General features: G+C 40.0%; 1 protein-coding gene across 2 annotated transcripts in view; it reads right to left on the bottom strand.

Annotated features, from left to right (window-relative positions):
• Positions 1-16,633, bottom strand: part of LOC126251372 (acyl-protein thioesterase 1) — a 127,975-nt gene extending 111,342 nt beyond the window's left edge. Inside the window, exon 1 of one of the 2 annotated variants that reach the window (XM_049951757.1) lies at positions 16,287-16,633. In XM_049951757.1, coding sequence (XP_049807714.1) covers positions 16,287-16,337 — 51 coding nt within the window. In that variant the 5' untranslated portion in view covers positions 16,338-16,633. The remainder of the gene's footprint in view (positions 1-16,286) is intronic. The other variant, XM_049951755.1, reaches the window with a different exon arrangement.
• Between the last annotated feature and the right edge of the window lie 10,268 nt (positions 16,634-26,901).

Genomic DNA, 26,901 nt, shown 5'->3' with positions numbered 1-26,901 from the left:
AGTCCTCCTTGGCAAGCATAACAGACTGATGAAAAATGCACCAGAATAAATCAAATAAGCACTTTTTAAGACACTTCTTTCAAGGATGAATTACATTTCCTAAAAGATTCTTCCTATGAATCACAGCCTGTCTTCCTAGTATTTGTTTTATGTAGTCATTCCACTTAAGGCTGCTCTGTGTAGTTACACCTGGGTATTTTACAGTGGTTACAGTTTCCCGATATTTGTCGTCAATGGTGTAGTTGTACAGCAGTGAACCACTTTTCCTATATGTGCCTAATATGTTACATTTATTAATGTTCAAGGTCAACTGTCAGAGCTCTGTAGACCATTCTGCAAATTGGTACTGTCTTGTAGCATCACTACTTTTTACAGACAACCACATCATCTGCAAACAGTTTTATAGAGCTTCCAATGCTTTTTACTAGACCATCTACATTTTACAAAGTAGTGGTCCTATCACACTTCTTTGGGGTGCTCCAGAAATTACTTTTACATCTGTCGTCTTTGTTCAGTTAAGAGTGAGGTGTTGAGTTCTACCTGAGAGGAAGTCTTGAATCCAGTCACAAATCTGATCCAGCTCTTGGTACACTTGTATTTTTTCTTCTCTCTCTCTCTCTCTCTTTTCTTAATGGCAGTGTGGGATGATATCAAATGCCTTCCTGAAGTCAAGGAACACAGCATCATCCTGAGCACTGGCATCTACAGCACTATGGATCTCTTAGAGGAACAGAGCGAGCTGAGTCTCACACGATCTGCATTTGCAGAATCCATGTTGATTTTTATGGGGGAGATTTTCATTCTCCAAAAATGTCGTAATACATGAACAAAAATATGTTTCATAATTCTACAACAGATTGACGTCAATGATATAGGCCTATAATTATGAACACCTGTCCTAAGGCCCTTCTTGAAAACTATAACGACCTGTGCTTTTCTCCAGTCACTAGGTACTTTTCATTGCTCCAGCGAACTATGATAAACTGCTGCTAGAAGAGGAGCACATTATTTCACAAAATCTTTGTAGAATCTTACAGTTATGTCATCTGGTTCCAGTGCCTTTCCACTGCTTGCCTCCCTCTTCACCGACAGTTGTAGGATGTGCCTGATGATCATTGTTGAAGGGTATGGAGGTAGTCAGGTTCTAATAAATCTCTAGTGGGTAGATGACAGATTCTGCAGGTAGGGTCAGTCAATTATGTTTTTGCCTGGCATCATATATAGATCTCTGATGCCTCTTATCATCATCAAGAATAATTTGAGGGTTGTGCAATATTTCCGGTTTTGTCAATGTGTTTGCTTTTCAAGACAATGCACAACAGCACACACCCCTCACATAGACTCCACCTTCCAGGAGGCAGATTTCACCTGAATGATGTTTTCGGTTTGTTTAATGCATTCAACATTGTTGTTGTCAGCACCATTACAAATACAACAAGAAATGACCGTGGTTTAAGTATATAAAACACAGACATGCCAAAAGCTAGAGAAGATAATTTTGCTCTCTCTCACTCTTTCTCATATTAGCATACACAATCAACAGCATAAAACTGAACACTTACCAGAGTCCGTGCCTTAAAATGTACTACTACAAATGATTACCAGACCACAAAAGCAATGGAACAACAAGTCTGGAAATGATGGTTGGCTGATCACTTGCATAACACATGGATAAGCCAACCAAAATATCAGGCACAGCACAATCTCAAAACATGCACCAAAATCATCTAGTCATTTAAAATGGAGGGGGGTCTGCTAACAAACTATCATATGTCTTTCTCATGATGTAAACTACACTCAGTTAATATGTGACAAACTTCAATCAAAATACCACCAGTATCACAAACTGATGGATCTATAAGTCTTATAAGGAGGGCATGAAGAATCAAGGGGCTGTGCCCTATTCAAAGAGATGTTAAGCAGGCTTCAACACATCTAGCTAGCTGGAAGGATGTACACCATGACATTATAACCCCTTGTATTGCTCTCAACTTAGTATTCATCATGCCCTGCAATTCTTCCTCTGATTCCTGAACAGTGGCTCCAACACACTGCACTTAGTGTCAACGACTGAGGCAATGCTAAGTTATTCAGGGCCTGTTGTGCCAGGAGGCAGCATTGACGAATCCGGAATGTTGGGTCACCAGCCTCTGCACAGCAACTCAAATAGAATGGTCCAGTGACTCCAATTGATATCCCAACGCTCTCAAGGCAGACAACATATAACATCTTGAGGTAGGAAGCATGTGCTAAAATATTCAATGAGCTGTTGCTTTTGGTTAGCAAGTCTTGTAGGTGCGTGAGCCAGGTTAATTTTGTGTCAAATACATTGAAGGAAAAACTCGCAACACCAAGAAGGAGTTGTGTGACAGACGAAAGCTGGTAGGTGTGTTACTAAACCTGAAAGATGATGTCTATTCAAATTTTGCACCACTTGCATAAGAGTGTCACTAATAGCGCCACTATCACGATGCAAATCAGATTTGCTTTAGATATACGGTCACGAGTGTTAGTTACCACTGAGATTGGACATGGTGAGCTGATGTTAGTCAAGAATGTCTGTAAGGTGAGAAAGATGTCACTATCAACACCTCACTGAGTTTGAATGAGGTCATGTAATAGAGCTAGACACACTGGATGTTCCTTCTGTGATACTGCAGGAAGACTTGGCAAGAATGCAGCCACTGTACACGATTATACATTCTCGTGACCGTGGCTCAAGCAGTTGCAAGAACACTGGGCTACTAACAGCCACGTGGCACTACCGAGAGGGAAGACCACTGTGTCCAGCATACGGCTCTATGGCATCCTACTGCATCGGCAGCAGCAATTTGAGCAGCAGTTGGCACTACTGTGTCAGAATAAACTGTTACAAACTGGTTACTTCAAGGACAGCTTTGAGCCAGTCGCCCTGTAGCGTGCATTCCATTCATGTCAAACCATCACCATTTGCAACTTCGTTGGCGTCAAGCGAGGGCTCATTGGAGGGTAGGGTGGAGGTCTCTTGTGTTTTATGATGAAATTTGGTTCTGCTTCAGTGCCAGTGATGGCTGTGTGTTGGTTAGGAGAAGGTCAGTTGAGGATCTGCAACCAACCTGTCAGCGTACTAGACACCCTGGACCTACAACAGGAGTTATGGGGTGTGAATTCGTACGACAACAGAAGCACTCTCATGGTTAACCCATGCATCCTGACTGCAAATTTGGATGTCAGTCTGGTGATTTGACCCGTTTTACTGCTATTCATGAACAGCATTCCAAAGGGTGTTCTCCAACAGGGTAACACTTTCTCACATACTGCTGTTGGAACCCAACATGCTCTACAGAGTGTCGACGTGTTGCCTTGGCCTGCTTGATCGGCAGATCTGTCTCCAATCGAACACATATGGGACATCATCAGATGACAATTCCAACATCATCCACAAACAGCATTAACCAGCTACGTATTGATTGACGAAGTACAACAGGAACATAATTCCGTCCCAGAAACTGAAATCCAGCACCTGCACAACACAATGCATGCTCTTTTGCATGCTTGATTTCAACGTTCTGGTTGTTACACCGTTTATTAACATACCAGCATTTCACATTTGCAATGGCTTATCTCATGCTTACATTAACTTGTGATCTTGCAATGTTAATCACTTAACTATGTTATCTAGACAAATGTATTCCTGAAATTTCATTAATGTACATTAATTGTTTTTTGATGTTGCAATTTTTTTTCTGTCAGTGTAATAGGCCAAAAAAGTGCACATTCTCCTTAAAATATAATATATTATCTCACATTGTGATCTCTGATTGGTTAAGACTTCAACAATCATGGTTAAAATTGAAAAAAAGTAGTCTTCTACATTGATAGCCTAAAACCAGCTTTATAGGCCACAGTTTCTACCTCTTTATGGTAAACTGTAGCTGCCTTGTTTCACTGAAGGGTCAGAGGAAGTTTAGAAGATCGTGAGGTCATCCACAAAGAACATTTATTAGGGCTCCTGAATGCAAAGAAGATGCCACCGATCGGGACTGCAAACAATGTCATACTTTAGTACACTGCCCTGGGCGACCCCAGTCTCCTGAACAAATTGGTCAGACGAGGTACAATCAGTGCCATATATGGGAAGCACCTGTCCTCGAGGAAGGTTTGAGTAAGAATAGTCAGATATCCACGTAGTCATGATTCACAAAGTTGATGAAGGATGATGCACTTCTAAGCGGTACCTTACACCTTTTCACGGTAAAAAACCACAGGTGATATGCTTTTTGCTTAAGAAAGACTCCTACATTGCTGCCTCAAGTAGAATTAAGTTTTCAAGTGTGGAGTGGTCATGCCTGAAACTTACTGGCAGTGGCACAGATTATGTTGGCATTCGCGGAGCCAGACAAAATGATGGTCGACCATGCACTCTAGAGTCTTACCCTTACTTACTTACTTACTTACTTACTTACTCACTGGTCATACCGGACTCGAGAGTCCATTACCGCAGCGACGTATTTTCGCCATCTGTCCCTGTCTTGGGCTACTTCCTTCCTTTAACCTTCAGTACCTAGGCTCCTCAAATCAACCTTCACATTGTCCTCCCATCTATGCCTCGGTCTCCCCACAGGAAGTTTTCCTTCTAGGTGCCCTACCAGTACTCTGCACGCTGCCCTGCCCTCATCCATTCGAACTACGTGACCTGCCCATCGCAGCCTACGTGATTTAATAATACTGATTACGTCAGGGCTTGAATAGAGTTCGTGAACCTCTTCGTTATGCAATTTTCGCCACTCTCTGGTAATGTCATCCCTTTTTGCTCTGAAAATTTTCCTCAAAATTTTGTTTTCAAGTACTCGAAACGGCTTTTCATTTTGCACAGTGAGATACCAAGTCTCACACCCCTACAGCATAACTGGTAGAATAACAGTTTTGTATATTCTAATCTTTAAATTCCTAGACAATATCTGTGATGAAAGTAATCTATTCAGTGAGAAGTAGCACGCATTTCCCGCCCGTAATCTCTTCTTCAGTTGATTCAATCTCATTTCTCGAAGTGATGTCCATACCTAGATACTTAAATGTGTTTACTTTTTCTAACTGCATGTCTCCAACTCCTAACATTTCCTGATCTACTGCTGTTGGTATTCTAGTAGTAACCAGGTATTTAGTTTTGTCTTCACTTATCCTCAGACCTACATCTTCACTAGCCCTGATTAACGCATTCGCATTTGCTGTTACAGATTCTTTCCTATCGCTAATGATGTTTAGATCATCTGCATACCCTAATATCTTAATATTTCCATTTAACTCCACACCCTCTGAATTATCTGCTGCCATTCATACAATATATTCTAGGACTAAATTAAAGCAGCAGAGACAGGGCATCTCCCTGCTTAAGTCCGTTCTGTATTACAAATTCTTCTGACTCCAATTTCCCCACGTGTACTCTACCTTTTGTGTTTTTCAAACTCACTTCTATAAGTCTAACATACTTCTTTGGTATTCCAAGTTCCAAAAGAATTCTGTACAATTTTGATTGCAATACTGAATCATATGCTTTTGTAAAATCTATGAAAAGATTATGAACGGGTTTATTGTATTCCCATTTCTTTTCCAAAATTTGACGCAGGGTGAATATTTGGTCTATAGTTTATCTGTTCCTCCGAAAGACAGCTTGGTAATCCCCCACAATTTCATCTGCATATGGTGTAAGCCTGCTTAGCAGAATATTTGAGAAAATTTTGGAACATACTGGTAATAGCGATATCCCTCTACAATTACTACAATCCATTTTGTCACCTTTCTTAAAAATTGGGATCAGAATCGACTTCTGCCACTCTTCACGTATCATCTCTGAGTTCCATACTTTAGTTATCACTTTGTGAACTACTTCCACCAATTTCTGTCCCCCATCTTTAACTAATTCTGCAGTTATGCAATCTGATCCTGGTGCTTTATGGTTTTTCAATTTGTTGATTGCATCTCTTACTTCCTTTAACGTTGGCTCAGGTATCTGGGGTTCTGCTGTATGTATTTCGTACGTCTGCTCTTTTCCTGCTTCCTGGTGTACAGAGTCTTACTCTACAGTTTGTAATGGCTAAACCCCAGAAACTGTTAGGGTTGGTTACCATAAAGGAATTAATGTTGCCTCATTCCAAGTGGCAAGGTAGTCCATCAAACCAGATCTGATTGAAACAAAACAGGAGCTCGCCTTTGGCTCCACGGCACAAATGACAGAGCTTGTCAAAAGGAATCTGATCCCGTCTTGGAGTAGTGTTTCTGGCTATGGAGAGAGCCGATTCCAATTCACACATGGGGAATGGGTGACTGGATTTCCTCATTACACGAGATGAAGCGAAGTCTCTTCATCTCCGCAATTCGACAGAATGTCTGGAACTCAGGAGTTTGTCAAGATAATGCAACGACTGTAAAAAAGTGTTCCTAAAACCTGACCCCATGTCTTTAAGCATGTCTACCAAGACCTCCTTTCTCAACAAGGCCATAATAAGAGGTGGTGTAACGCCCTTACCTGAAATAATCCTTACCAACTCCTGAACTCCTATAGGGGAAGTGGACCGATTAATGGAAGTCATAATTTCCTTCTAGGAATTCCTCTTCTGTTCTTTTATCACTCATCTTGCTGGTACTCTCACAATTCTAAAGACAGGACAATTTTCTGCAGTTGGATGCTGTTAGAACTTCCGGCACCTGGCTCCGACTGCTCAGTGACATTCTTTGTTCAATGAAGGAACAGGCTGTCATCAGAGGTGGTTACCAGACTGGGAAATGGAATCTATGGAAACTAAGTGGATCACACTAGTGATACTGTGCACCATCTCCTGGGTACACTGCTGTTTCTTTAGGACGGCCTGCTGTCTGTATCAAAACCAATCTGACCTCTGAAGCAACAATCTTTGCAGTCTCCTGGCAATCCCCATCACAGTAAGCTGAGCATTTACATTGGAAAGCGGTCACAGGAAAGCAGATATGTGCCCACTTCACACTAAATGAAGTCTGCAAGAGCTAGGCAGCAAAAACAAAGGCCAATGGCTGCAGACGGTCCTGTAGCTGTAGAAAGGTGTCCCATCTGACCAGAGTTAAAAAGGCAGATACACTATAAATGGAGGGGTTGCTTGATAATCCGATCCCTGGGGCATTTGGCAGCAGAGCTCCACAGAACACTGAAAACACCCATGAGGAAGAATGGGTGCAGGAGTGCCTGGAAAAGCTCTGTCAGTATATCTGCATCCGATCTTAGCATGTACGAGAACTTCCACTGAAACTGCTTGCACAGCTATGGTAAGAGGGACAGGAGCAGAGGAGCATCTGTCACTGACAAAACAGCCACGCCAATCTTAGTCATGTCTCCAGTAACATCATCCTTCCTGAATGGGTGGTAGCTCCTTAATGCAGGTGTGTTTGTGACTAAAATGAATTTTTGCAAGCAGATGCAGAAAGGTCTCTCCTGGGTCAGGAACTGCAGTTCTTACAAATGTGATCAGTATCCATTTCAGTTCCACTACAATACAAAAGCCCCTGTGGAAACCTTTGATTCATGATGGTTTTCCTTGTCCTTCTGCCTTGGGGGCAGTGACTTACCTGAGAGGTAAGATGGTGCCCATCTCTTGTTCCTCCATGCTTCTTAAGTACCAACACAAAAGAAGTAACCAACGATGGAAGTTGCATAGCATTAACATTTTTTTTAGCTTCATCATAGGGCTTGCACCTGGTAACTTTCAACTCCTGAATTTCCCTTTTCTCATTATAAACTCCGCACTTCCTGTTTAATTCTGGGTGTTCCCTGAAGCAGCTCGTACATTAAATGGGAAATTTACAAGAGTCATATTATTAATGAGCTGGTCCTCCACAATTTCCACATGCTGCCATTCTACTACATGCCAAGTTGGTATGACCCAATCTTTGCCATTTAATGCATCCCAATATGTTGTATTTAGCCGGGAACAAATAGCTGAACTTTAAGATGTATATAGCCTGCAAGAATATGACAGGTTATTTCATAGTGTTGAAGGTAAAAATAAATGTTGCAGTTTTTTCCAGAATGCCACTGACTCTCCTCATAGTTCTGCACTTCTGTGATACCCATGTTTTTCCACTCTCCATGTAGTTCATTAGGGTCTATCTCTATTATCTCTGAGTATGTAACCATCACACAAGTTATGGGTGTTATGCAATTCAATCACAACAGGGTAGTCACCAAATGTCTTGCATCCCAGAAGTTTAGGTACTTTGTGTGATGGGGTAGTTTTAACTACAAGTGTTCCATTATGAAATCATTTAACACTTTTTAAGGATCCAGGAATACCCTCCAATGCCTTGTGAGTTTAGAAAGAGGAGACCTCTCCAAAGGCTCCCTCTGTTTTCTTGATTATGACAAAAATGTTATGGCAGTCTAGTGCCCTGTTACTATACTTCTGAGACTACTTCTCGGGCAGACTGACCAACCAAGCTCTCTTTGTTGGGTGGCTGTATGTACTAGCTGTCCGCATGCCTGTCTTGTCACAAGTAGTTCCAGGTTGAAGTTGCTCCACTGGAATTGCAAAAGCTACTGGGGAAAATAAATGTGATCCCAAGGCAGAGTCTCGTGCACCTGAGCATGAGCAATAAAGATTTGCCTGGAAGTATCATGTTCGATTCGCCTGGAAATATCACGTTCCACCAGTCAAGATTGACACAGTCCTCTGAAAATCCTAATTGGTGAGTTCATCATCATCATCATCATCATCATCATCATGGGCCTCTCATTGACAGACAAGCATTTGCTAAGTATGAAACTTCCTGGCAGATTAAAACTGTGTGCCTGACCGAGACTCAAACTCGGGCCCTTTGCCTTTCGCGGGCAAGTGCTCTACCATCCGAGCTACCGAATCATGACTCACGCCTGGTACTCACAACTTTACTTCTGCCAGTATCTCGTCTCCTACCTTCCAAACTTTACAGAAGCTCTCCCGAGTTCGAGTCTCGGTCGGGCACACAGTTTTAATCTGCCAGGAAGTTTTATATCAGCGCACACTCCGCTGCAGAGTGAAAATCTCATTCTGGATTTGCTATGTAGTTGGCCTCCAGGAGCTTACACCAAACTGCATCCTGCTCACCTGGCAAACTGAGTGGTATGTTCTGCACTGTATTTAAAAATGGATTTTGTCGTGACATGTTCACAAGGTCATTATCCTGGACTAGTGTTATTACATGGCAAGGACCAGTTGCCACACAGTTGTTGGATTTTGCAGCATCTCAATGTTTCATTCATCATCATGTAGTGCACTTAAGAGTGCCATACCATGCCTTGGAACCTGATGCCATCAAATTTCTTCCTCCACAAGAGCAATGATGCAGTCGCCATTTGCCTGTTGATGATGAGGCATGGTACATAATTAATATGATTCAATAAAGTGACGTGGTACAGGTATTTGACCTGGCTTACATGTTGTCATTGGCTACTATAGAACAAATGGTGAGCTTACAGACCTAACTCGCTGCAACAGACTGTCAGCCTGTTACTATACAGTATCAATGAAACTGTGCACGTAATTCTCACATATTACATTCAACAGAGGTAATAAATTAAACTCTGAGGACAATCATTCTCCACCAGAAGAGATTCACCGATTTATAGCCAAAATTCCATCACACCTTCTGTGGGAAAATTAGCTGCACATCACTGAAATGTGCGACATTACACAATGGATTGTTGTCCTGGAGAAATGTGTGTCTTATGGCGGCGAGGGAGGAAGGATTCACATGGACTCTAACTAAGACACTTTATACAGGGTGTTACATAAAGGTACGGCCAAACTTTCAGGAAACATTCCTCACACACAAATAAAGAAAAGATGTTACGTGGACATGTGTCTGGAAACGCTTAATTTCCATGTTAGAGCTCATTTTAGTTCCGTCCACCTACGCTCAATGGAGCACGTTATCATGATTTCATACGGGATACTCTACCTGTGCTACTAGAACATGTGCCTTTACAAGTATGACAACGTGTGGTTCATGCACGATGGAGCTCCTGCACATTTCAGTCGAAGTGTTCGTACGCTTCTCAACAACAGATTCGGTGACCGATGGATTGGTAGAGGCGGACCAATTCCATGGCCTCCACGCTCTCCTGACCTCAACCCTCTTGACTTTCATTTATGGGGGCACTTGTAAGCTCTTGACTACGCAACCCCGGTACCGAATGTAGAGACTCTTCGTGCTCTTATTGTGGACGGCTGTGATACAATACGCCATTCTCCAGGGCTGCAGCAGCGCATCAGGGATTCCATGCGACGGAGGGTGGATGGCTGTATCCTCATTAACGGAGGACATTTTGAACATTTCCTGTAACAAAGTGTTTGAAGTGATGCTGGTACATTCTGTTGCTGTGTGTTTCCATTCCATGATTAATGTGATTTGAAGAGAAGTAATAAAATGAGCTCTAACATGGAAAGTAAGCGTTTCCGGACACATGTCCACATAACATATTTTCTTTCTTTGTGTGTGAGGAATGTTTCCTGAAAGTTTGGCCGTACCTTTTTGTAACACCCTGTATACAGGGTGTTAAGAAACAGTCTTAGAATCTTTTAAGAATGTTGTAGGAGAGATTGTGCTGGGAAATAATTGTCCAAGAAAAAAAATTAAATATGTTGTGTCATTTCCAAGTTATTTAGCATTGTAGTTAGCCAATTAGGTAGTTGTGTGTGCAAACTGAAGCACTTGCATGCACTAAAATGTGGTAATGCACAGGCTTCTGCAAGTCAGTGAGTTACCACTTGTTGAAAAGCTCATTACCAGCTAAAATGTCTGCTTGAAATTGTGTGTGAAATGACCTGATTGGCTAACTTCAATGCTAAGTAACTTTGAAATGGTGCAATGTATTGACTTTTTAACCTTGCCAGCTGACAGTCGAGCCTTGGCTTTCACTGATGCTGCCTCCCCTTTCCTCCGTCACTCCTTACTGGCTTGTTTGGATTCTGGAGTGTAGTAGTGAACCCATGCAGGTGACAATACAACTCAAAAATGCATCACCTTCTACCGCAAACCTTGCTGTAAGCCTCTGACAGACCTCCAAACGTCTCAACTTCAGATTTTCAGTCAAAAGTGTAGGGACCCATCTGCAACTCACTTTACGGAACTGTAGGTTGTTTGTGATGATTGCTTGACAGCTCCCATAACTGATTCCGACTTTTTGTGCAGTTTCTGATACTATCACCCATCGATCATCATCAATAATGCCTTTAACCGCACAAATGTTTTTGTCTGTAATGCTGATCCAAGGACAGAGATTGTGTTGCTGATTTTCCACATGTTCTTGTCCTTCCTTGAACTTTTTATGCCAGGCAAACATGTGTCCTTGATAATGTTTTATCACCGAACTGCGAAGTCAATCTTTGGCAAATTTCCACCGCTGTAACTCCTTCACCAGCAAGAAATTTGATAATTATGTGTTGCGTAATGAAAGGGTGCTCCAGTTGCTCAGACGTCATGAGCATTACTGACGAAACGGCGGGAAATATCTAACAGCAAGCTCTCCCCACTTAGCATGGTAGAAGCGTGGGGACAATCCTACCAACTGATGATGTTCAGGAACAAAAATCCTGTTTATATTTGATGCAGTATAATATTTCCCATCTCATCTACATCTACGTCCTCTTCCATTTCTATAATATTGCCCTTGTGTAGACCTTCTAGATATTCCATCCACCCTTCAGCTTTCCCTTCTTTGCTTAGGATTGGTTTTCCATTTGAGCTCTTGATATTCATACAAGTAGTTCTCTTTTCTCCAAAGGTCTCTCTAATTTTACTGTAGGCAGAATCTATCCTTCTTTCCCTAATTAAGGGAGATGAATATTTAATAGTCATGGGGTACTGGAAATCAATAGAAGGAAAAGGAAAAGAAGGAAAAATAGTAGGTGAATAGGGACTAGAGGAAAGGAATGAAAGAGGAAGCCACCTGGTGGAATTTTGCACACAGAGCATAATTTAATCGTCACTAATACTTCCTTTAAGAATCATGAAAAAAGGGTGTGTATGTGGAAGAGACCTGGATACACTGTAGGGTTTGACATTGATTATATAATGGTAAAATAGAGATTTAGGATCCAGATTTTAAGTTGTAAGACATTTCCCGGGGCACATGTGGACTCTGATCTCAATTTATTGGTTATGAACTGTAGATTAAATCCGAAGAAATTGCCTGAAAAGGTAGCAGGTGAAAGGGAATACAAATGTGTAAAAAATGAGACTGACAGGAAGTGCAAAGTGGCTAAGCAGCAATGGCTAGAGGACAAATGGAAGGGTTTAGAAGCATATATCATCAGGGGAAAGCTAGATACTGCCTATGGGGAAATTAAGGAGATCACTGCTGATTAGGCCACTAGAAAAATTTTATCACTTGGTGCTATGGAACAGTTAGCTCTCACAACACTGTACTGTGCATAAAAAGCTCCACCTTTCTTTTCAGATGTTCTGATGAGTTAATTTCTAAATGCATCAATAAATGTGAGTTACTAAACACCAAGTGATAAAATTTTTCTAGCACCTTGTCAGCAGTGCTGCAAGTAAAAAAAAGAATTGTTGGACCCTTACCAAACAGGATTAACAAGGGATAGTGACTTATTTACAAAGAAGTGCAGCATGAATCATCAAAGGTTTCTTTGATGCTAGGAGTAGCACAGGTGTTGAAAGAACTGAAGTAACAAACACTTGAAAATAAGACAAACTATCCCGAGAAAGCCTACTTACAAAGGTTTAAGGACCAGCTTTAAACTGTGAATCTAGGAATGTACAACCACCCCACATATACTGTTCCCAAAGGCATGGAGACAACAAGATCAGATTAACTCCAGAGAGCACAGAGGCATTTCAACAATCTTTCTTCACACGCCCCATGTGTGATGGAACGGGAAGGAGCCGTAGCAACTGGTATATCCATGCCTTTCACAGTGGTTTATAGAATATGGATATAGATAGAGATGAAGAGGGCACTAAAAACTGACAAAAAGAATATGAAGAAGCAATCAGAATCAGCAAACACGAAGATTCTGTTAGAATATCAAGTGAAAGAACATTTAAGCTCTTTCAGGTAGCCTACTTACAAAGTTTTGTGACAAAAAATGGAAGCTGTGTGGGATAAATAAGAAGTAGAATATTTATGAGAGAAACAGCTTTTGAAAAGAAGAAAGGTTTGCGACACCAAAAATAATTATGATAGAACTTAGAAAGTGATTCTCCAAAAGTTTTTTTCTTGAATGTAGTATTACATGTCAATAAAACAGGGACAGTTAAAGAAAGGAGGGGAGGGGATGCTTGGTTAGTTTTGAAATTAGGTTGAGGTGAAAGATGCTTAAAGTGAAATGGACTGACATAATGACAAATGAGGAAGTAGTTTTAAGAATAGGAAGAATGGAAAATTAGTGAAAATGATGAGTACGAGAAAAACACCTCCACTGAAACACATTATGACAAAACTGCCCGCAATGCACAGTTGCCAACGGATGTTTGCGGGGAAGAGGGGGAAATGAAGCAGACGACTTGGAATTATGGATGACACTAACAATAAACAAAGTTACAAGCAAGTTAAGGAAGATGCACAGGATAGAGGAAAGTGAAGAGCTTGATGTGCCACAGAAGAAGACTGAGTCACTTTAATGGCTGTGTAATTCTTTTTCCAACTAAACTTTCTGAGATTCTCTTCATGACAGTTCATATTCTTCCTTCTATTATTGCACTTACGAATATAATATTTCCCAACTGAAATAAATATAGGACAAATTTCGTCAAAGAATGCATGTGCAGTGCAACTGTTTATTACATACCCAATAGCATAACTATCTGATTATGTGAGTGTATGACTTGCACATAATTCTAATTACTTTTCTTCGTATAACGTATATTGTTTCTATAAATGAAGTAGTACAAAAAATTAAAATAAATGTCTAATCCGACAGCAATTAGTGAAAATAAGAAATTTTCGTCACACACACACACACACACACACACACACAGACTACTGATATGCTGTAATTTTTTTTTTTTTTTTTTTTTTTTTTTTTGTAGCACATTAAAGGATGCTTACCTTTATCTCCAAAATTTAAAGTAAACATTTTAGTGCACAGCCCATCATTCACTTCCACAAAGTAACTATAGCACAATCTTGTCAGCTACCTCTTTTCGTTTCACGACACTACTGTCATCATAGATGATGCACTAGTTTCTGTTCTCATTTGCACAAAAATGGCAAGTCATTTCCGAACACCATAAAGAGTACAGGATTCACGATTAACCATTGTGGAATGTGAACTGTAATTTCTCTTCATACAGACAATGCAGTCTCTCTCTCTGTGAATTTGTGTGTCCTTTTTCCTATATGAGAAGGAAACCAGTGATGTGCTTAACAATTATTTCATAAAACATAGTTTCTGTACAGAACGTCACAACTTCATAGAACAAGATAAGCTGGAAAGGTCATAAAACATCAAGGAATTTTGTAATTTCATCTGGGTACATTCAGTGAGTGTTTCCCACTGTTGCAACACTTTAAAGTGCCTTAATGGAAATAATATGGTTCTATGCCATATTAAACCTTACTGCTCAGCTGCTTTATAAGCCACCTCCATAGGCTAGTAGTTAGTGTTACTGGTTAATAAAGTGGAGATCCCTTGTTCAAGTCTAAATGACGACCCAACATTTTTTTGAGATGGAAAGGATGGTAATGTCAACACAGCATATACAATATATCTTGGAATCAATATGGAAGAGGCACAAAATTGTCCATCACCTTTTTGCTAGAACCATTGCAGCATCCAACATAAACAACTTCGGAGCCTTGTAGAGAAACTAAATACATCTAAACCTGGTTTTCTGATGGGCTTTTGAAACACAGTGCATTAACATGCCGAGTGCCGCACACTTAATGATCAATGTTTCATCACCAGGCCAGGCACACAGCATTACACGTTAGGCTCTGGTGTGGCCACTGGTATCAAACAATGGTTCTGCTGAGGTCAACAATGGGCACATTGAAGTCAACCGGTTAGACATGACACCTCTTTGCTAGGCTGCTTTATTTGCTCTTTTGGACTGTCTAAACCAAATATAAATATCAGCTTTACATTGTTTTGGCCATTACTCCCAAAATGTTTGATACTAATACCATAGATAGTTTTCTCACTGGGGTAAGTGAAGTAAGGAAATCTGAATGGTTAATGTATTGTAAAGAATAGTTATCAGATCTCAACGAAAAAATAAATAACACAGCTAGAAAGAGATAAGTGAATTTGCCTTTTAAATTTAATCTTATAAGTTTGCCAAATGTTGCATATTTACGAATCCTACTGGAAGGACTGGATACAAATTAATCATGTAAGCTCTCATTAAATGGAGTACAAATTGGTGACAAGCACATCTAAGTTTGTTTATGTAAGCATAAAAAGTATATGTATATAGTAACACATTTATACATTATAGTCAATTCACCATACGTTGCAAGTGATTTATATTGTGAGCAAAACAGAGGAAAAAATGTAGTGCTTGTTGTGGAAGAATAGTTAGTGACAAATTTCATTATGGTATGTTGTTTGTTGGTCTATTACACTACTGTCCTGTCATTTTAATCTGTGTGCAGCATAGGTTGTGCATTAAATGCTGTCTCACTCTTACCCACAAAGTTTTGTCAGCACAAATAAATAACACATTTTTTAATTATGGTTAATTATTAGTGGAGCGAACAGAGTTACCTTCCGACAGCTACTTCTCTCTGGTAATGTACTATCTGATTGTGTTTAGACCCCTGAAAGTGCTCTGCACATATCACCTCTGTGCAACACAATGAAGGGATGCATAAATATGTCTCTAGTCAGATGGCTAGCAAAATTATGTGTAAACACGAATCGGCCAATGTCTATTGTGCAATACAACCAACAAAGTTTTAAAATGTTCAACTCCTTGAGGACTGAATTTCACAGCTAACAGTACACTGTAGTGAAATTTTGATATTACTAACGCAGTTAACAGCACAATAAAATTATTTACGGCCAAACGCGTAAATTTGATGTCTACTTGGAGGAACTAATGAGTGTATTTAAGACGTGCAGAATCTTTACAGGGAGAAGCAGAACTGAACATGTTTGTGCTACAAAAAAATAAATTACGTACGCGTCTTCGACGCAGCCTTTGTACAGACTCGTTAATCATTTGCTTCAAGTTATACGTGTCTGTTAAGCAAATATGATACAAGAGATTTCTTCTTCTATCAATGTATAAATTTCAAGGATAGATTCATTGTAAATCCGCGTTATGACACTTACCGTGGCCGTATGCTTCGCGGTGGCAGCGATAATGACCGGGCTTCCAGCCATATCAATTTTCCTGTTATATTTATGATCTCTTATATCGGCTAGGTGTTTCGGTTACTAATATATGTGAACACTGACGGACGGTACAAAATATCCGATAACAGTATGTATAGTTTCAGAAGGCAGATGTCTTACTGCTCCAGGATCACGAATTGTCTAATTCAACTTCACGGTAATGCACATGTATTAACCTTCATACACATTTTCTACTGATAGTAGATAGTCTGCTGTTATCTTTCCGCGAGACAAATTTCTACGTAAAATGTAATGTTGGTACCGCTACTGCGGATTTCAACACTGTCAAGCAAGCAAAAAGAAATCAATTTTCGCAGGCGAAGCAAGGAAAACAGCCGCAAGATAGCAGAAGCAGAGGCAATTATATTAATTCGAATATATGTTACATCAGAAATAGAATTTGAAATACTAACAAGTCTTTTCAATTATTAATATTACAAAGGCCCTATGCAATTCTTTTCTGTATTTCACCCAATGATAAATAACAAATATCTTGTTTCACCTGACAAGGTGGATTATGTTATCTCACGACGATATTAAAAATTCTAAACCGCTGTAGACGATTCTATGTTAATTTTACACCATAAACAAGTTTTACTGTCTACGGCGAACTGAACAACGGGAATGAGCAGTTAATGTTTATTCTGGTAACGCAGTCAGTGATCTCATATTGTCGTTGTGGTGATGATTGTAGTTATCTTCCCTTTGCCGATATATTTTGTAATTAGTTAAACATCCCTGAAGGAATCTATGGAAACCGGCAAGATGATATATGAATAAAGGTCCCGCAACAGTTTGTAGATGGCTAGATGCACATCAACAGTGGCGGCCCCTAGTTAGCAATATGTGGACCTTCTGTGCGGTGTTCATATATTTTTAACGTATCTTTCACTGCCATATAATAAGTTAAAATAACGTCTAATAAAATCTTATTTTTTAATTAAAGCTGCAACAGAGGCTATGCACTTTGATTTGTGTACAAACCTCACACAAAAAAATATCAGCTACAATTGACGTTTATCAGCTCTGTTCAGTTAACGAGGATAAAACACTGTTCAGACAAGTAAATAAATAATGCTAACGCTTATTTTGTTTCTCTATCCAATGAGAAAATGATTAATCCTTTGGAGGGGGGGGGGGCGGGGGGTGTACAGTAACAACTGAACACCATCTGTTCGTGCAGATGAATGCTATTTCGATTTGACATCAGGTCGTTTCGAGTATGTTCGGCTCGCCATTCTCAATGTGATTTTAAGGCGCTTATTCGCACTTAGTTAGGCACTGATGGGCTGGATAAGCGTTTAGCATCAGTTACGCTATAAACAAACTGGAAGAATACCTTAGGAAAAGATGCTTCTACATTAGAAATCGATTACGTAGATAGAACCTGGACTAATACATCCACTAGTAGATTGTACCCAAAGAGATATTTCTCTGATTTAACACAAGCTTATTAGAAAACAAAGAATTAATTATTAGACATGCTGTTCAGACAAAACGCACACAGAAGGATATTTATACAAAAACTAAACATATTGTAATCATTTTGCGATTTTTCGATTGTAGGCTGATCATGGAAAATTATGCTAAACGCAATTTGGTTTTAAAGGGCCACACAGCCGATTCAGCTATTTTTACATTTGCTGAGTACACAATAAAATATTTATAATGGTAAAATATCAGCAGCTGGGATCTTCTGCGACTTTTTAAAGGCATTCGACTGTGTCAGTCATAATAATCTATTACAAAAGTGGAGTTTTTATGGTAACTGTAGCGAATGACATGCTTGATTTTATTCTTACTTAAGAAACATCATTCAGAAAGTTGTCCCAGATTGTTTGAGTAGAAAAAAGAGGAATGCCACATTATCTATATGGGTAGAAACTGCAATGAGAGTCCCACAGGGATCAACCATCGATCCCCTACTATTCTTGCTTTATGTTAATGATTTGTCATTTCATTTGAATCAGGAGGCAGAGTTAGTCATGTTTACAAATGGTGCAAGCATTGTTGTAAGGCTGAGCAAAGACATATCGACAAAAGATATAGCAAATGATGTTTTCATGAATGTTCTGATTGCTTAGAAAAACCAGGCTCATCCAGTTTTGTACTGTCAAAAATATCCCACCTCCTATGAGAAATAATAAACAGTGGAAAATAACGAACGAGTTCTGAGTTCTTAGGTACATATCGATATGCATCCTGAAAAAACTGGAACTGGAAAAACAATGGTACTAATCCAGGGAAATGTTTAAGTTTGGCTATTTTTGCAGCAGTAGGAACTGTCATCTTTAGGACTCTATAAGTTAGTAATTTGACACATATTACATATTTTCATTCACTGTTTTATTATACGCTAATATTCTGAGGTAATTTCTTACTTAAGCAAAAGTCTTAATTACACAAAAGAAAGTATTTAGAATTATGTGTGAGGTTCTCATTCATGCCTTTTGTAGACATGTCTTTAAGCAGCAGAGCATATTAACCACAGCTTCACAGTACATTTACTCACTTATGAAATCTGTTATCGACAATTCTCTTAATTTGAGAGTAACAGAGATATTCACAAGTACATCACCAGAAAGAAAAAAAATCTGCATTACCTTTTAATCTGTGGCACAGAAGGGGATGACATATGCAGCTATAAAACATTTCAAGAATCTACCTATGGAAATAAGATGTCTGGCAGATAACAGAACTTTTGGCAAATGTAGATTAAAGATGTTTCCTCTTAACAACTCCAATACAGACAAGTTGTTGAATAGAAGTAATTAGTCATTTTTACAGAAAAATCCTGTAAATGGCCAGTGTATAAGAATATAAAAATACTTTTTTCTCTTTATATATATAGAGTGATGAGCCAAAACATTATGACCACCTGTTTAATAGTACATGGTTCCACCTTTCAAACATAGTTCTACTGAGATTCTTATTGGCATGGATTCCACAAGTCCTTGACAGAATTATAGAAGTATGCAGCATGAGATGTCTATACACAGGTGAAAAATTCCCAAAAAGTATGGGATGGTGGTTTACTGCCACGCAACTGGCGCCCCGTATTTGTTCCAACAGGTATTGTATTCTACTTTATGGAACTGGGGACCTAGAAACAACATAGAGGCTTCGTCCCTGCTGTTGCCCACAGTGGTACACAAACCCACAACAGCCGACAGCAGTCCACTCACCCCACTGCTGCCCCATACCGAACCCACGAGTACTGTTTGGTTTGGTCCCCAGTGCATCCCCCTGGGCACATCTCACATCAGATAAGTGTAATCCCAGTGTCTGCATGATAGAGTAATTATGGTGTATGCGTACATGGAGAAAGTGTTTGTGGAGAAATCGCCGACATAGTGTAACTGAGACAGAATAAGGGGAACCAGCCTGCAATCGCTGAGGCAGATGGAAAACTTCCTTAAAAACCATCCACAGACTGGCTGGCACACTGGACCTCGACACTAATCCCCTGGGCAGATTCATGCTGGGGACTGGCATGCCTTCCTGCCCGGAAAGCAATGCGTTAGACCACATGGCTAACCAGGCAGGCGTTCCAACAGGTACATACCAGGCACTTTTGCTGGACAAGACATCATAGTTAACTATAATAGACCCCTCTAGCATGATCCTGACCTTGCAACATGGATAGTTATTCTGCTGGAAGATGGCATCTTCGTTTGGGGAGACTTCAAGCATGAATTGATGCAGGTGGTGTGCAATAACGTTCACATAGTTCACTGCTGTCATGATGCCTTCGATGACCACTACAGATCCCATGTAAGCCTAACTCAGTGTACCCCATAGCATAATTCTGCCCTCACTGGCCTGTATCTGTGGTGCCATACATGTTTTGTGCAGCCATTCACCTGGATCATTACGTGTAAGGATCCAACCATCGACCTGGCGTAATAACAAATGCGATTCTTTCCACAAGTGACACGTTTCTATGGCTACACAGTGAAAACTCAGTTATTCTGTGCCTACTGCAATCATAACTGACAACATTGTTGTGTCAACACTGGAACACTTAGAGGTCCTACGATGTCAAGCTCCATGTTCCCCAGTGGCCTTTGAATGGTGGGCTCTGAAACACTTGTGTCTGCACGAGCATGTACTCTGTCATTAGATCTGTCACAGATTGCTGCCCATCGGCGTCTACACAGTGGGGAACCCCCTGAGCTCTACCTTTTGTGATTAGATGCATTGTCCAGTACCATATGGCCTCTTCATTATTTGACCATCACTCAACAACTTTTCATACATGGTCATGACAGTAGTACACCAACAGGTGACCAGCTTCACCATTTCAGAGATTCTCGTTTCCAGCAGAAACGATACAACTACATGCCCTTTTTCAAAAACACTTACATCAGTGGATTTCCGCATTTGTGGATCGCGTCTTTGCTATAATGGTGGATGTGAATATATATATTTTCCAGAATGAAAAATGCACATATCACAGTACAAAAAAGGTGTTCATGTCCTGGGCAGAGTTAGGGATATAAAAGAAGGGAACTAGCCTTCTAAATCATCTGTCAGCTTCAAAGACATTTAAATAAAAACATCTTGACATATTTTCTCTTTTTTACATGTTAGCATCAGTACCTTTGTCATGTAATAGAATGCGTCATGTCAAGTAAAGTAACTTGATATATGATATCATGTTGCATAACATGACACATTTCATCATGTCATCCAACATGACATTTCTTATGTTGTGCAATGTGACACAGTGTGTCACTGAACTTTAGGATGCCTGCATCCCCATTCTTGGCGATTTCCTGTTATAGATGCACCCCCACTCTCGGATACTTCCCATTGTAGATGCATCCCATTTGCTAGATGCACATAAATTTTTATTTTGTGCTCCCACCCCTCACCATCTATGTAATGGGGAAAGGTTTGGGACAGGAATGGTCTCCTGGGTAAAGATCAGTCCCCCACATCTAGAAATGAAAAAACTGTTTTAGTGTCCTTCCCCACCTCCCCCAAGACAAATCCACCTCTAGAAATTGTATTCTGCAACAAAAACTTCCCATGTAGGGTCTTTTGCCATGTAATATTATGTACTGTTTTTAATGGCATGAGAATTTTCTGGATTCTGAGCACATGGTCGGGGACTTTAAACTACAAAGAGAAACATGCAGGTGTGCTAACACCTTACAGCTAAGGGAGCATACTGCACTGGGGAAATGGGGTTAACTCATAATAAAGTGCAAACATGTCAAAATATTTTGATTTAAATATCTCTGAAGTTGCCAGACAAGTCGAAAAACTAGTTCCCTCCTTTTACATCCCTAACTCTGTGCAGGACATTGAAATCGCTAGGCCAGCAGTATAGAATGGATGTGGTTATACTTGTGGAAAGGGGCCAAAAGAAGTTACTGTCTGTTGCACTCAAATATAAAATTCATTTCTTAAAACACACAATCACACAAGCAAGAATAAAAACACTCAGGGTTGTAACGAAAGTCCTCCTTTGATTTAAGTGATATCGGCTGAAGGCCACATCGAAAATCCAAGGCACAAGGCCTAAGCAAGGAATTGAGGCACAGGACCTCTTCTGGTGGTTTCACTTCTTTAGGAAAAATGTTTTACCTTCAATATAAATAGGCTGAAGGCCTTAGCTTAAATTTTTCCCGTAGAACTCGGCTGAAGGCCTCACATTAATCAAGAACAGTGTTATGGCTTAAGGCCGAGACAAAGATTTTCAAAGTTTCATCTAAATAGGCTGAAAGCTCGGCTGAAGGTCGCATATCAACAAAACAATTTAACGGCTTAAGGCCTAGGAAGAAGAGCTTTGAATTTGTAAAGGCTGAAGTCCTTATTTTAAAATGTTTCGTGTAAAACTCGGCTGAAGGTTTCATACTAAAGAATAACAATCTTATGATTTAAAGGCAAGACAAGGATTTGAATTTTTAATTTAAGAGAGATTAAAACTCGGCTGAAGGCCACACACCATGCAGAAAACAATTTTACAGCTTAAGGCCTAAAGGGAAGAGCTTCTAAATTTCTACTAAAATAGGCTAAAGGTTTTATCCTAAAATGCTTCACATAACTCTCAGCTGAAGGCCACATACGAAATCCAATCAATCTCATAGCTTAAAGCCCAGACAAAGAAATTTCCAGTTTTTAATTTAAGCTGGAAAACTCGGCTGAAGGCCACAAAAAAAATAGAAAATATTTCTTACAGCTTAATGGGAGCTGGAACAATCCATCTCCTCCATGTTAATTTTAGCAAATAGAAGGAACATTTTTTCTAAAACCGTTAAACATATTGCTCTGAAATTTGGACTACATGTTCAGTGAATATTTCTCTACAAAGTTATAATGCCATGTTAAGAAATATTAATTTGTTTTTGTTTTACAATTTTTTTAAACAGATGTTTACTTTTTTCTCTACAATTTTGCACTTTTTCTTCTATAACTCTTGGATTATACAATATTTTTTTACAATTTGTTATAGAAATGAAGGAAAAGAAGTAAACAATATTGTGTATAAGTTTCATTGATATACTGTCAGCAGTTTTTGAGAAAATGTTCCTCAAAAATGAAAATTTTAAAGTTACAGGAAATGGCTTCCAAAGCTTTTTAATACATTCCTGTTCCATATGATGGATCATCAGCATCCTCTTCTTTTTCCAGGGTTAGTTTCCTTTTCACTGGTCTTTTCTTCCCTTTTGCTGCATGTTGTAGGCTTTTGTCTCTTCTTCCTGCACCTCTTAGTCTTTCTTCATCAATTAGGCGCATTGTGGAAATGGTGTTGCGTCCTGGTTGGAATCCTAAACGTTTCAGTACATTTGATAATGTTTCCTTCATTGTATGTTGCCACTGTATCATATGCTCCAAAATACAATGTTTTTGTCTGTACAAACACTCTTTTGGCAATACTAATCCAAATTAAATTATTTACACTTTCACTTGGATTTTGTGTTTTCCCATGTAAACACTTTTCCAATAAACGTGGCTGTGATAAATCTCTGAATATGCGCTTAATTATATCAATTACAGCATTGGCAAACTATTTTTATGGACATATTCCTTTCCTGATTGGTACTTACACCATGAGTCATCACCTGTGGGGCACAGTGCAAGTTGTGGGTGCTCATTTGGTGATGCAGTATGAAAAAATAATGCCCATACTGCTCTCCTCATATGCTCAATGCTTCTTGTATTTTGCCTAATAGCACACCCATAATACCTCTGCAATCTATCAATTGCTTCAGCTATCAATCTTCCTCTTCCTCAAACGGTATTACCATCACTAAGTTTCTGGGATCCTAAAGTCTGCTTTAGCTTGTGCAAGCAAGTCCCCATGTGCTTTGGCACATGTCCAATGCACTCTTGTTTTTTAATGTGAATTCCATTTCCTCTACAGCTTTATATCCCTTTATATCCCTTTATATCACCATCTCCTAGATGGTGTATCGTAAATTATACCACTCCTGTGATCTGGAAAACATTGCTTTCACTCCCTCTGCTTCCATCGCTCCTGTTGTGCCATGACACTTTGTTTCACAACTTTCACTATGTTCGTCCTTGGTATTGCCCTTACATCTACAATTTTTTGAGAGAATAGTAACATCAATTACTTTGCAACTACCGAACAGCATCAAAAGCCTGACAGATAGCCAACTAACATTTAAAAATAAGTTAAAAGAATTTCTAGATGACAACTCCTTCTACTCATTGGCTGAATTTTTAGGTATAAATTAAGGGGGCAAAAAAAAAAACATAGTGTCATGCAATATTTTGTGTAATGTAATATCTTGTACAGACATCTTTTATTAACCGACACGTTCCACATCATTACGAAGTGTCGTATTCATGATCTATGGAACAAGTATTAATCTAATCTAATCTAATCTCCACTGGCAGCTGTCACAACTCCATTTAGATATTTATGACCTCTACATTGCCATGATCCATCTAAAGCAACAGATTCCCATTATCTGTCACAGCTTCTTCAACTGCTTTCTCCATTGTTGCTTGAGCAATATCTTCAGCAGAAGATTCCACCAATTCATTATAAAATCCAAACTTGGTTGGTGGTTTTGGCACGTTCATAATTCCACATAACATTGTCCCTGCAGCACTGCCCTTGCCAATGCAACGCAAGCCATACACTAGCTTAACATTACATCATACACCTTCTTTCCACTATTACCATTACGAGGAATACTGTAAGAATTAGAAAACGAAACTTCTGCAACACATTTGCCACACTTCAATAAAATTTTACATGCCAAACCAATGTATGAAGTTATTTTCAATTCCAGTCCACTTTCTTTGCAAACTTGGCGTAATGCGTTATGTTTCAAAATATTAGAGAGCAAGGAAATGTTAATTATTTCATTCACATCATTACTGTCACTTTCATAGTTTACAAATTTTTTGTTGTATCCACAGGCCCAACCAACCAACCAACTCGCGCACGCGCGCCCTGACCGTGGCATCGCTGGCCACAGTTCCTGTCGCGGCCGTCGGCGTCTCAGGGCGTTACCGCCGACGGAAGAGGTCGCGCAATGGCTGAACTCGGGTCCACAGCGCCCTCTGCCTTTTGCATATGAGGAGCGCTGGCCCTGAGACGGACAGTCTATTGTCGATTGTCTATTGCTAGCCTTTCGTGGAGTTTATAGCGGAGCCATTGCAGTGTGATATTTGCTATTGTATTCGACTAGGCTCAGTACCGGGAATACTCTCGGATATTATTTGGACTTGTATTGCTGGTGCACGTTTCGTCAGAAATAAAGATAAGTTATCTCTTCATTCTAGCTGGCGCAATTCTTGTCATTAATTATTTTTCGGCCAACAGACATAGCTACATCTTGGTCACTACCCATGCTTTATACAATTTGTGGTGGCTGCCCCAAAAGTACCGCCGAGGACCTTGGGTTAGGGAGCCGTCAAAAAAGTTTTCTTTGCTGTCACAAAGTTTCTTGCTGGAAGAAGTTCTATCACATTCGTTTGGAGTAGTCGGTGAAGCAGTCTGAGCAGCATCTCCCTTAGAAACAACAAAAGATTTCTTCTTCCATTCCTCGTGCCTTTTCTTAAACACTTGATTGCTGAAATGGGCATATTAATATCCAAAAAACCAAATACATAAAACAGGTACGAGCAAAATTGGTGAAATACGCAAAATTAAACAGCAAAACTACACAAGGCAAACTCCACAAGTCAACACACACGGTATAGCGTTTATGTTTACCGATATGAACAGTCACTTGTCACAGAGGGAAAGCCATACAATGTTCGAAAACAAAACACTGTCTCATTCCGCAAACATACCCTGCTTGCAGCAAGTGAGCGGCACCGTCAGAGGTGACACACCAAGTCGTTACAACCGTTTATGCAGCGCGTCAACTTTTCAGCGATAAAAAACACACTTAGAATTCATTTAGAAGGGTGAAACTTGATTTGTTTTATTCAGAAAACTCCAAATAATTTTATAATGAAAAAACCAAAATACGTTAATTTTGTCATTTTCATCATTCTGGCTCCCCTTAAGGCCTAGACAAAATTTTTCAACTTTGATTGAAAAGGCTGAAAAACTCGGCTGAAGGCCACATACCAACTTCAAACCAATTTACGGCTTAGGGCCTAGGCACAAGGAATTTTCAGTTTTAATTATGAAAGGCTTAAACTCGGCTGATGGCCACATACCAAACAAGAAACAATTTTTTTACGGCTTAAGGCCTAAGAAGAAAATCCTTGCAATTTTAATAAGCTAAAACTTGGCCCAAGGCCACACAAAGTACTTAAGACTAAAAAGGAAATCACTATGTAAAACACAAGGAGCGGCGCTCAGAAGGTTCCAAGGATCGGCCTGGGAAGGTAACACTAACGCACCTTTAGGTGAGATAGGCAGCCAGACCGACAACCTCTTAATCGGAAGGCAACCCAACCGAAAGCCAGCTGACAAACCAACCAGAAGATCAGTTCTGCTCCACCCGACCAGCAAAACGACAACAAGCTGTGAATAGCACAACGTTCTGGATACTGGTGCCTAATCCAGCCTAGTCAGAATAAACGCCCCAAACTATGAACAACACCTGAGCTGTGGAACTACACACCGTGCTGGACAGCATCAACAAATGAGGAAAATACACTGCCAAAAACTCTGTCAACGAGCAGGGCAGGTAACCAGAACGTCAATGGCCACAAGACAGAAGATAGCGCTGGTACACTGCAATAATTAATGAAAGAATTAAATTAAGTTAAACACCACACAGGAAGACGCCTGCAATTCTAGCCGACTTCAATGCACGCGTGTTGTTGCTCATGGGAATCTCCCAGAAAGCAACAACTAGGATCAAACAAAGAGATGTGATAGCAGTTGAGGCTTGATAGTAGGTTGCGTGAGCACTCAACTTTAGTGTGCAGGATCAGTGGGTGATGAACTTTGTAACCCTTGCAAGAAGCGCCTCACAACCCCAACTGCGCGTGCACGCCGCCAGTGGCTCCAGCCTGACTATGCGCCACGGAGACTTCCTCGCTGCTCTGCCCAAACTCACCGACTGCCCAACAGCCGGAAACGGTCAAAAGATCAAATATA

This window comes from Schistocerca nitens, chromosome 4 (assembly GCF_023898315.1).
Source record: "Schistocerca nitens isolate TAMUIC-IGC-003100 chromosome 4, iqSchNite1.1, whole genome shotgun sequence".
NCBI lineage: Eukaryota > Metazoa > Arthropoda > Insecta > Orthoptera > Acrididae > Schistocerca > Schistocerca nitens.
The sequence above is the reverse complement of the archived record's forward strand: the minus strand, read 5'-3'. Positions and strand labels throughout refer to the sequence as shown.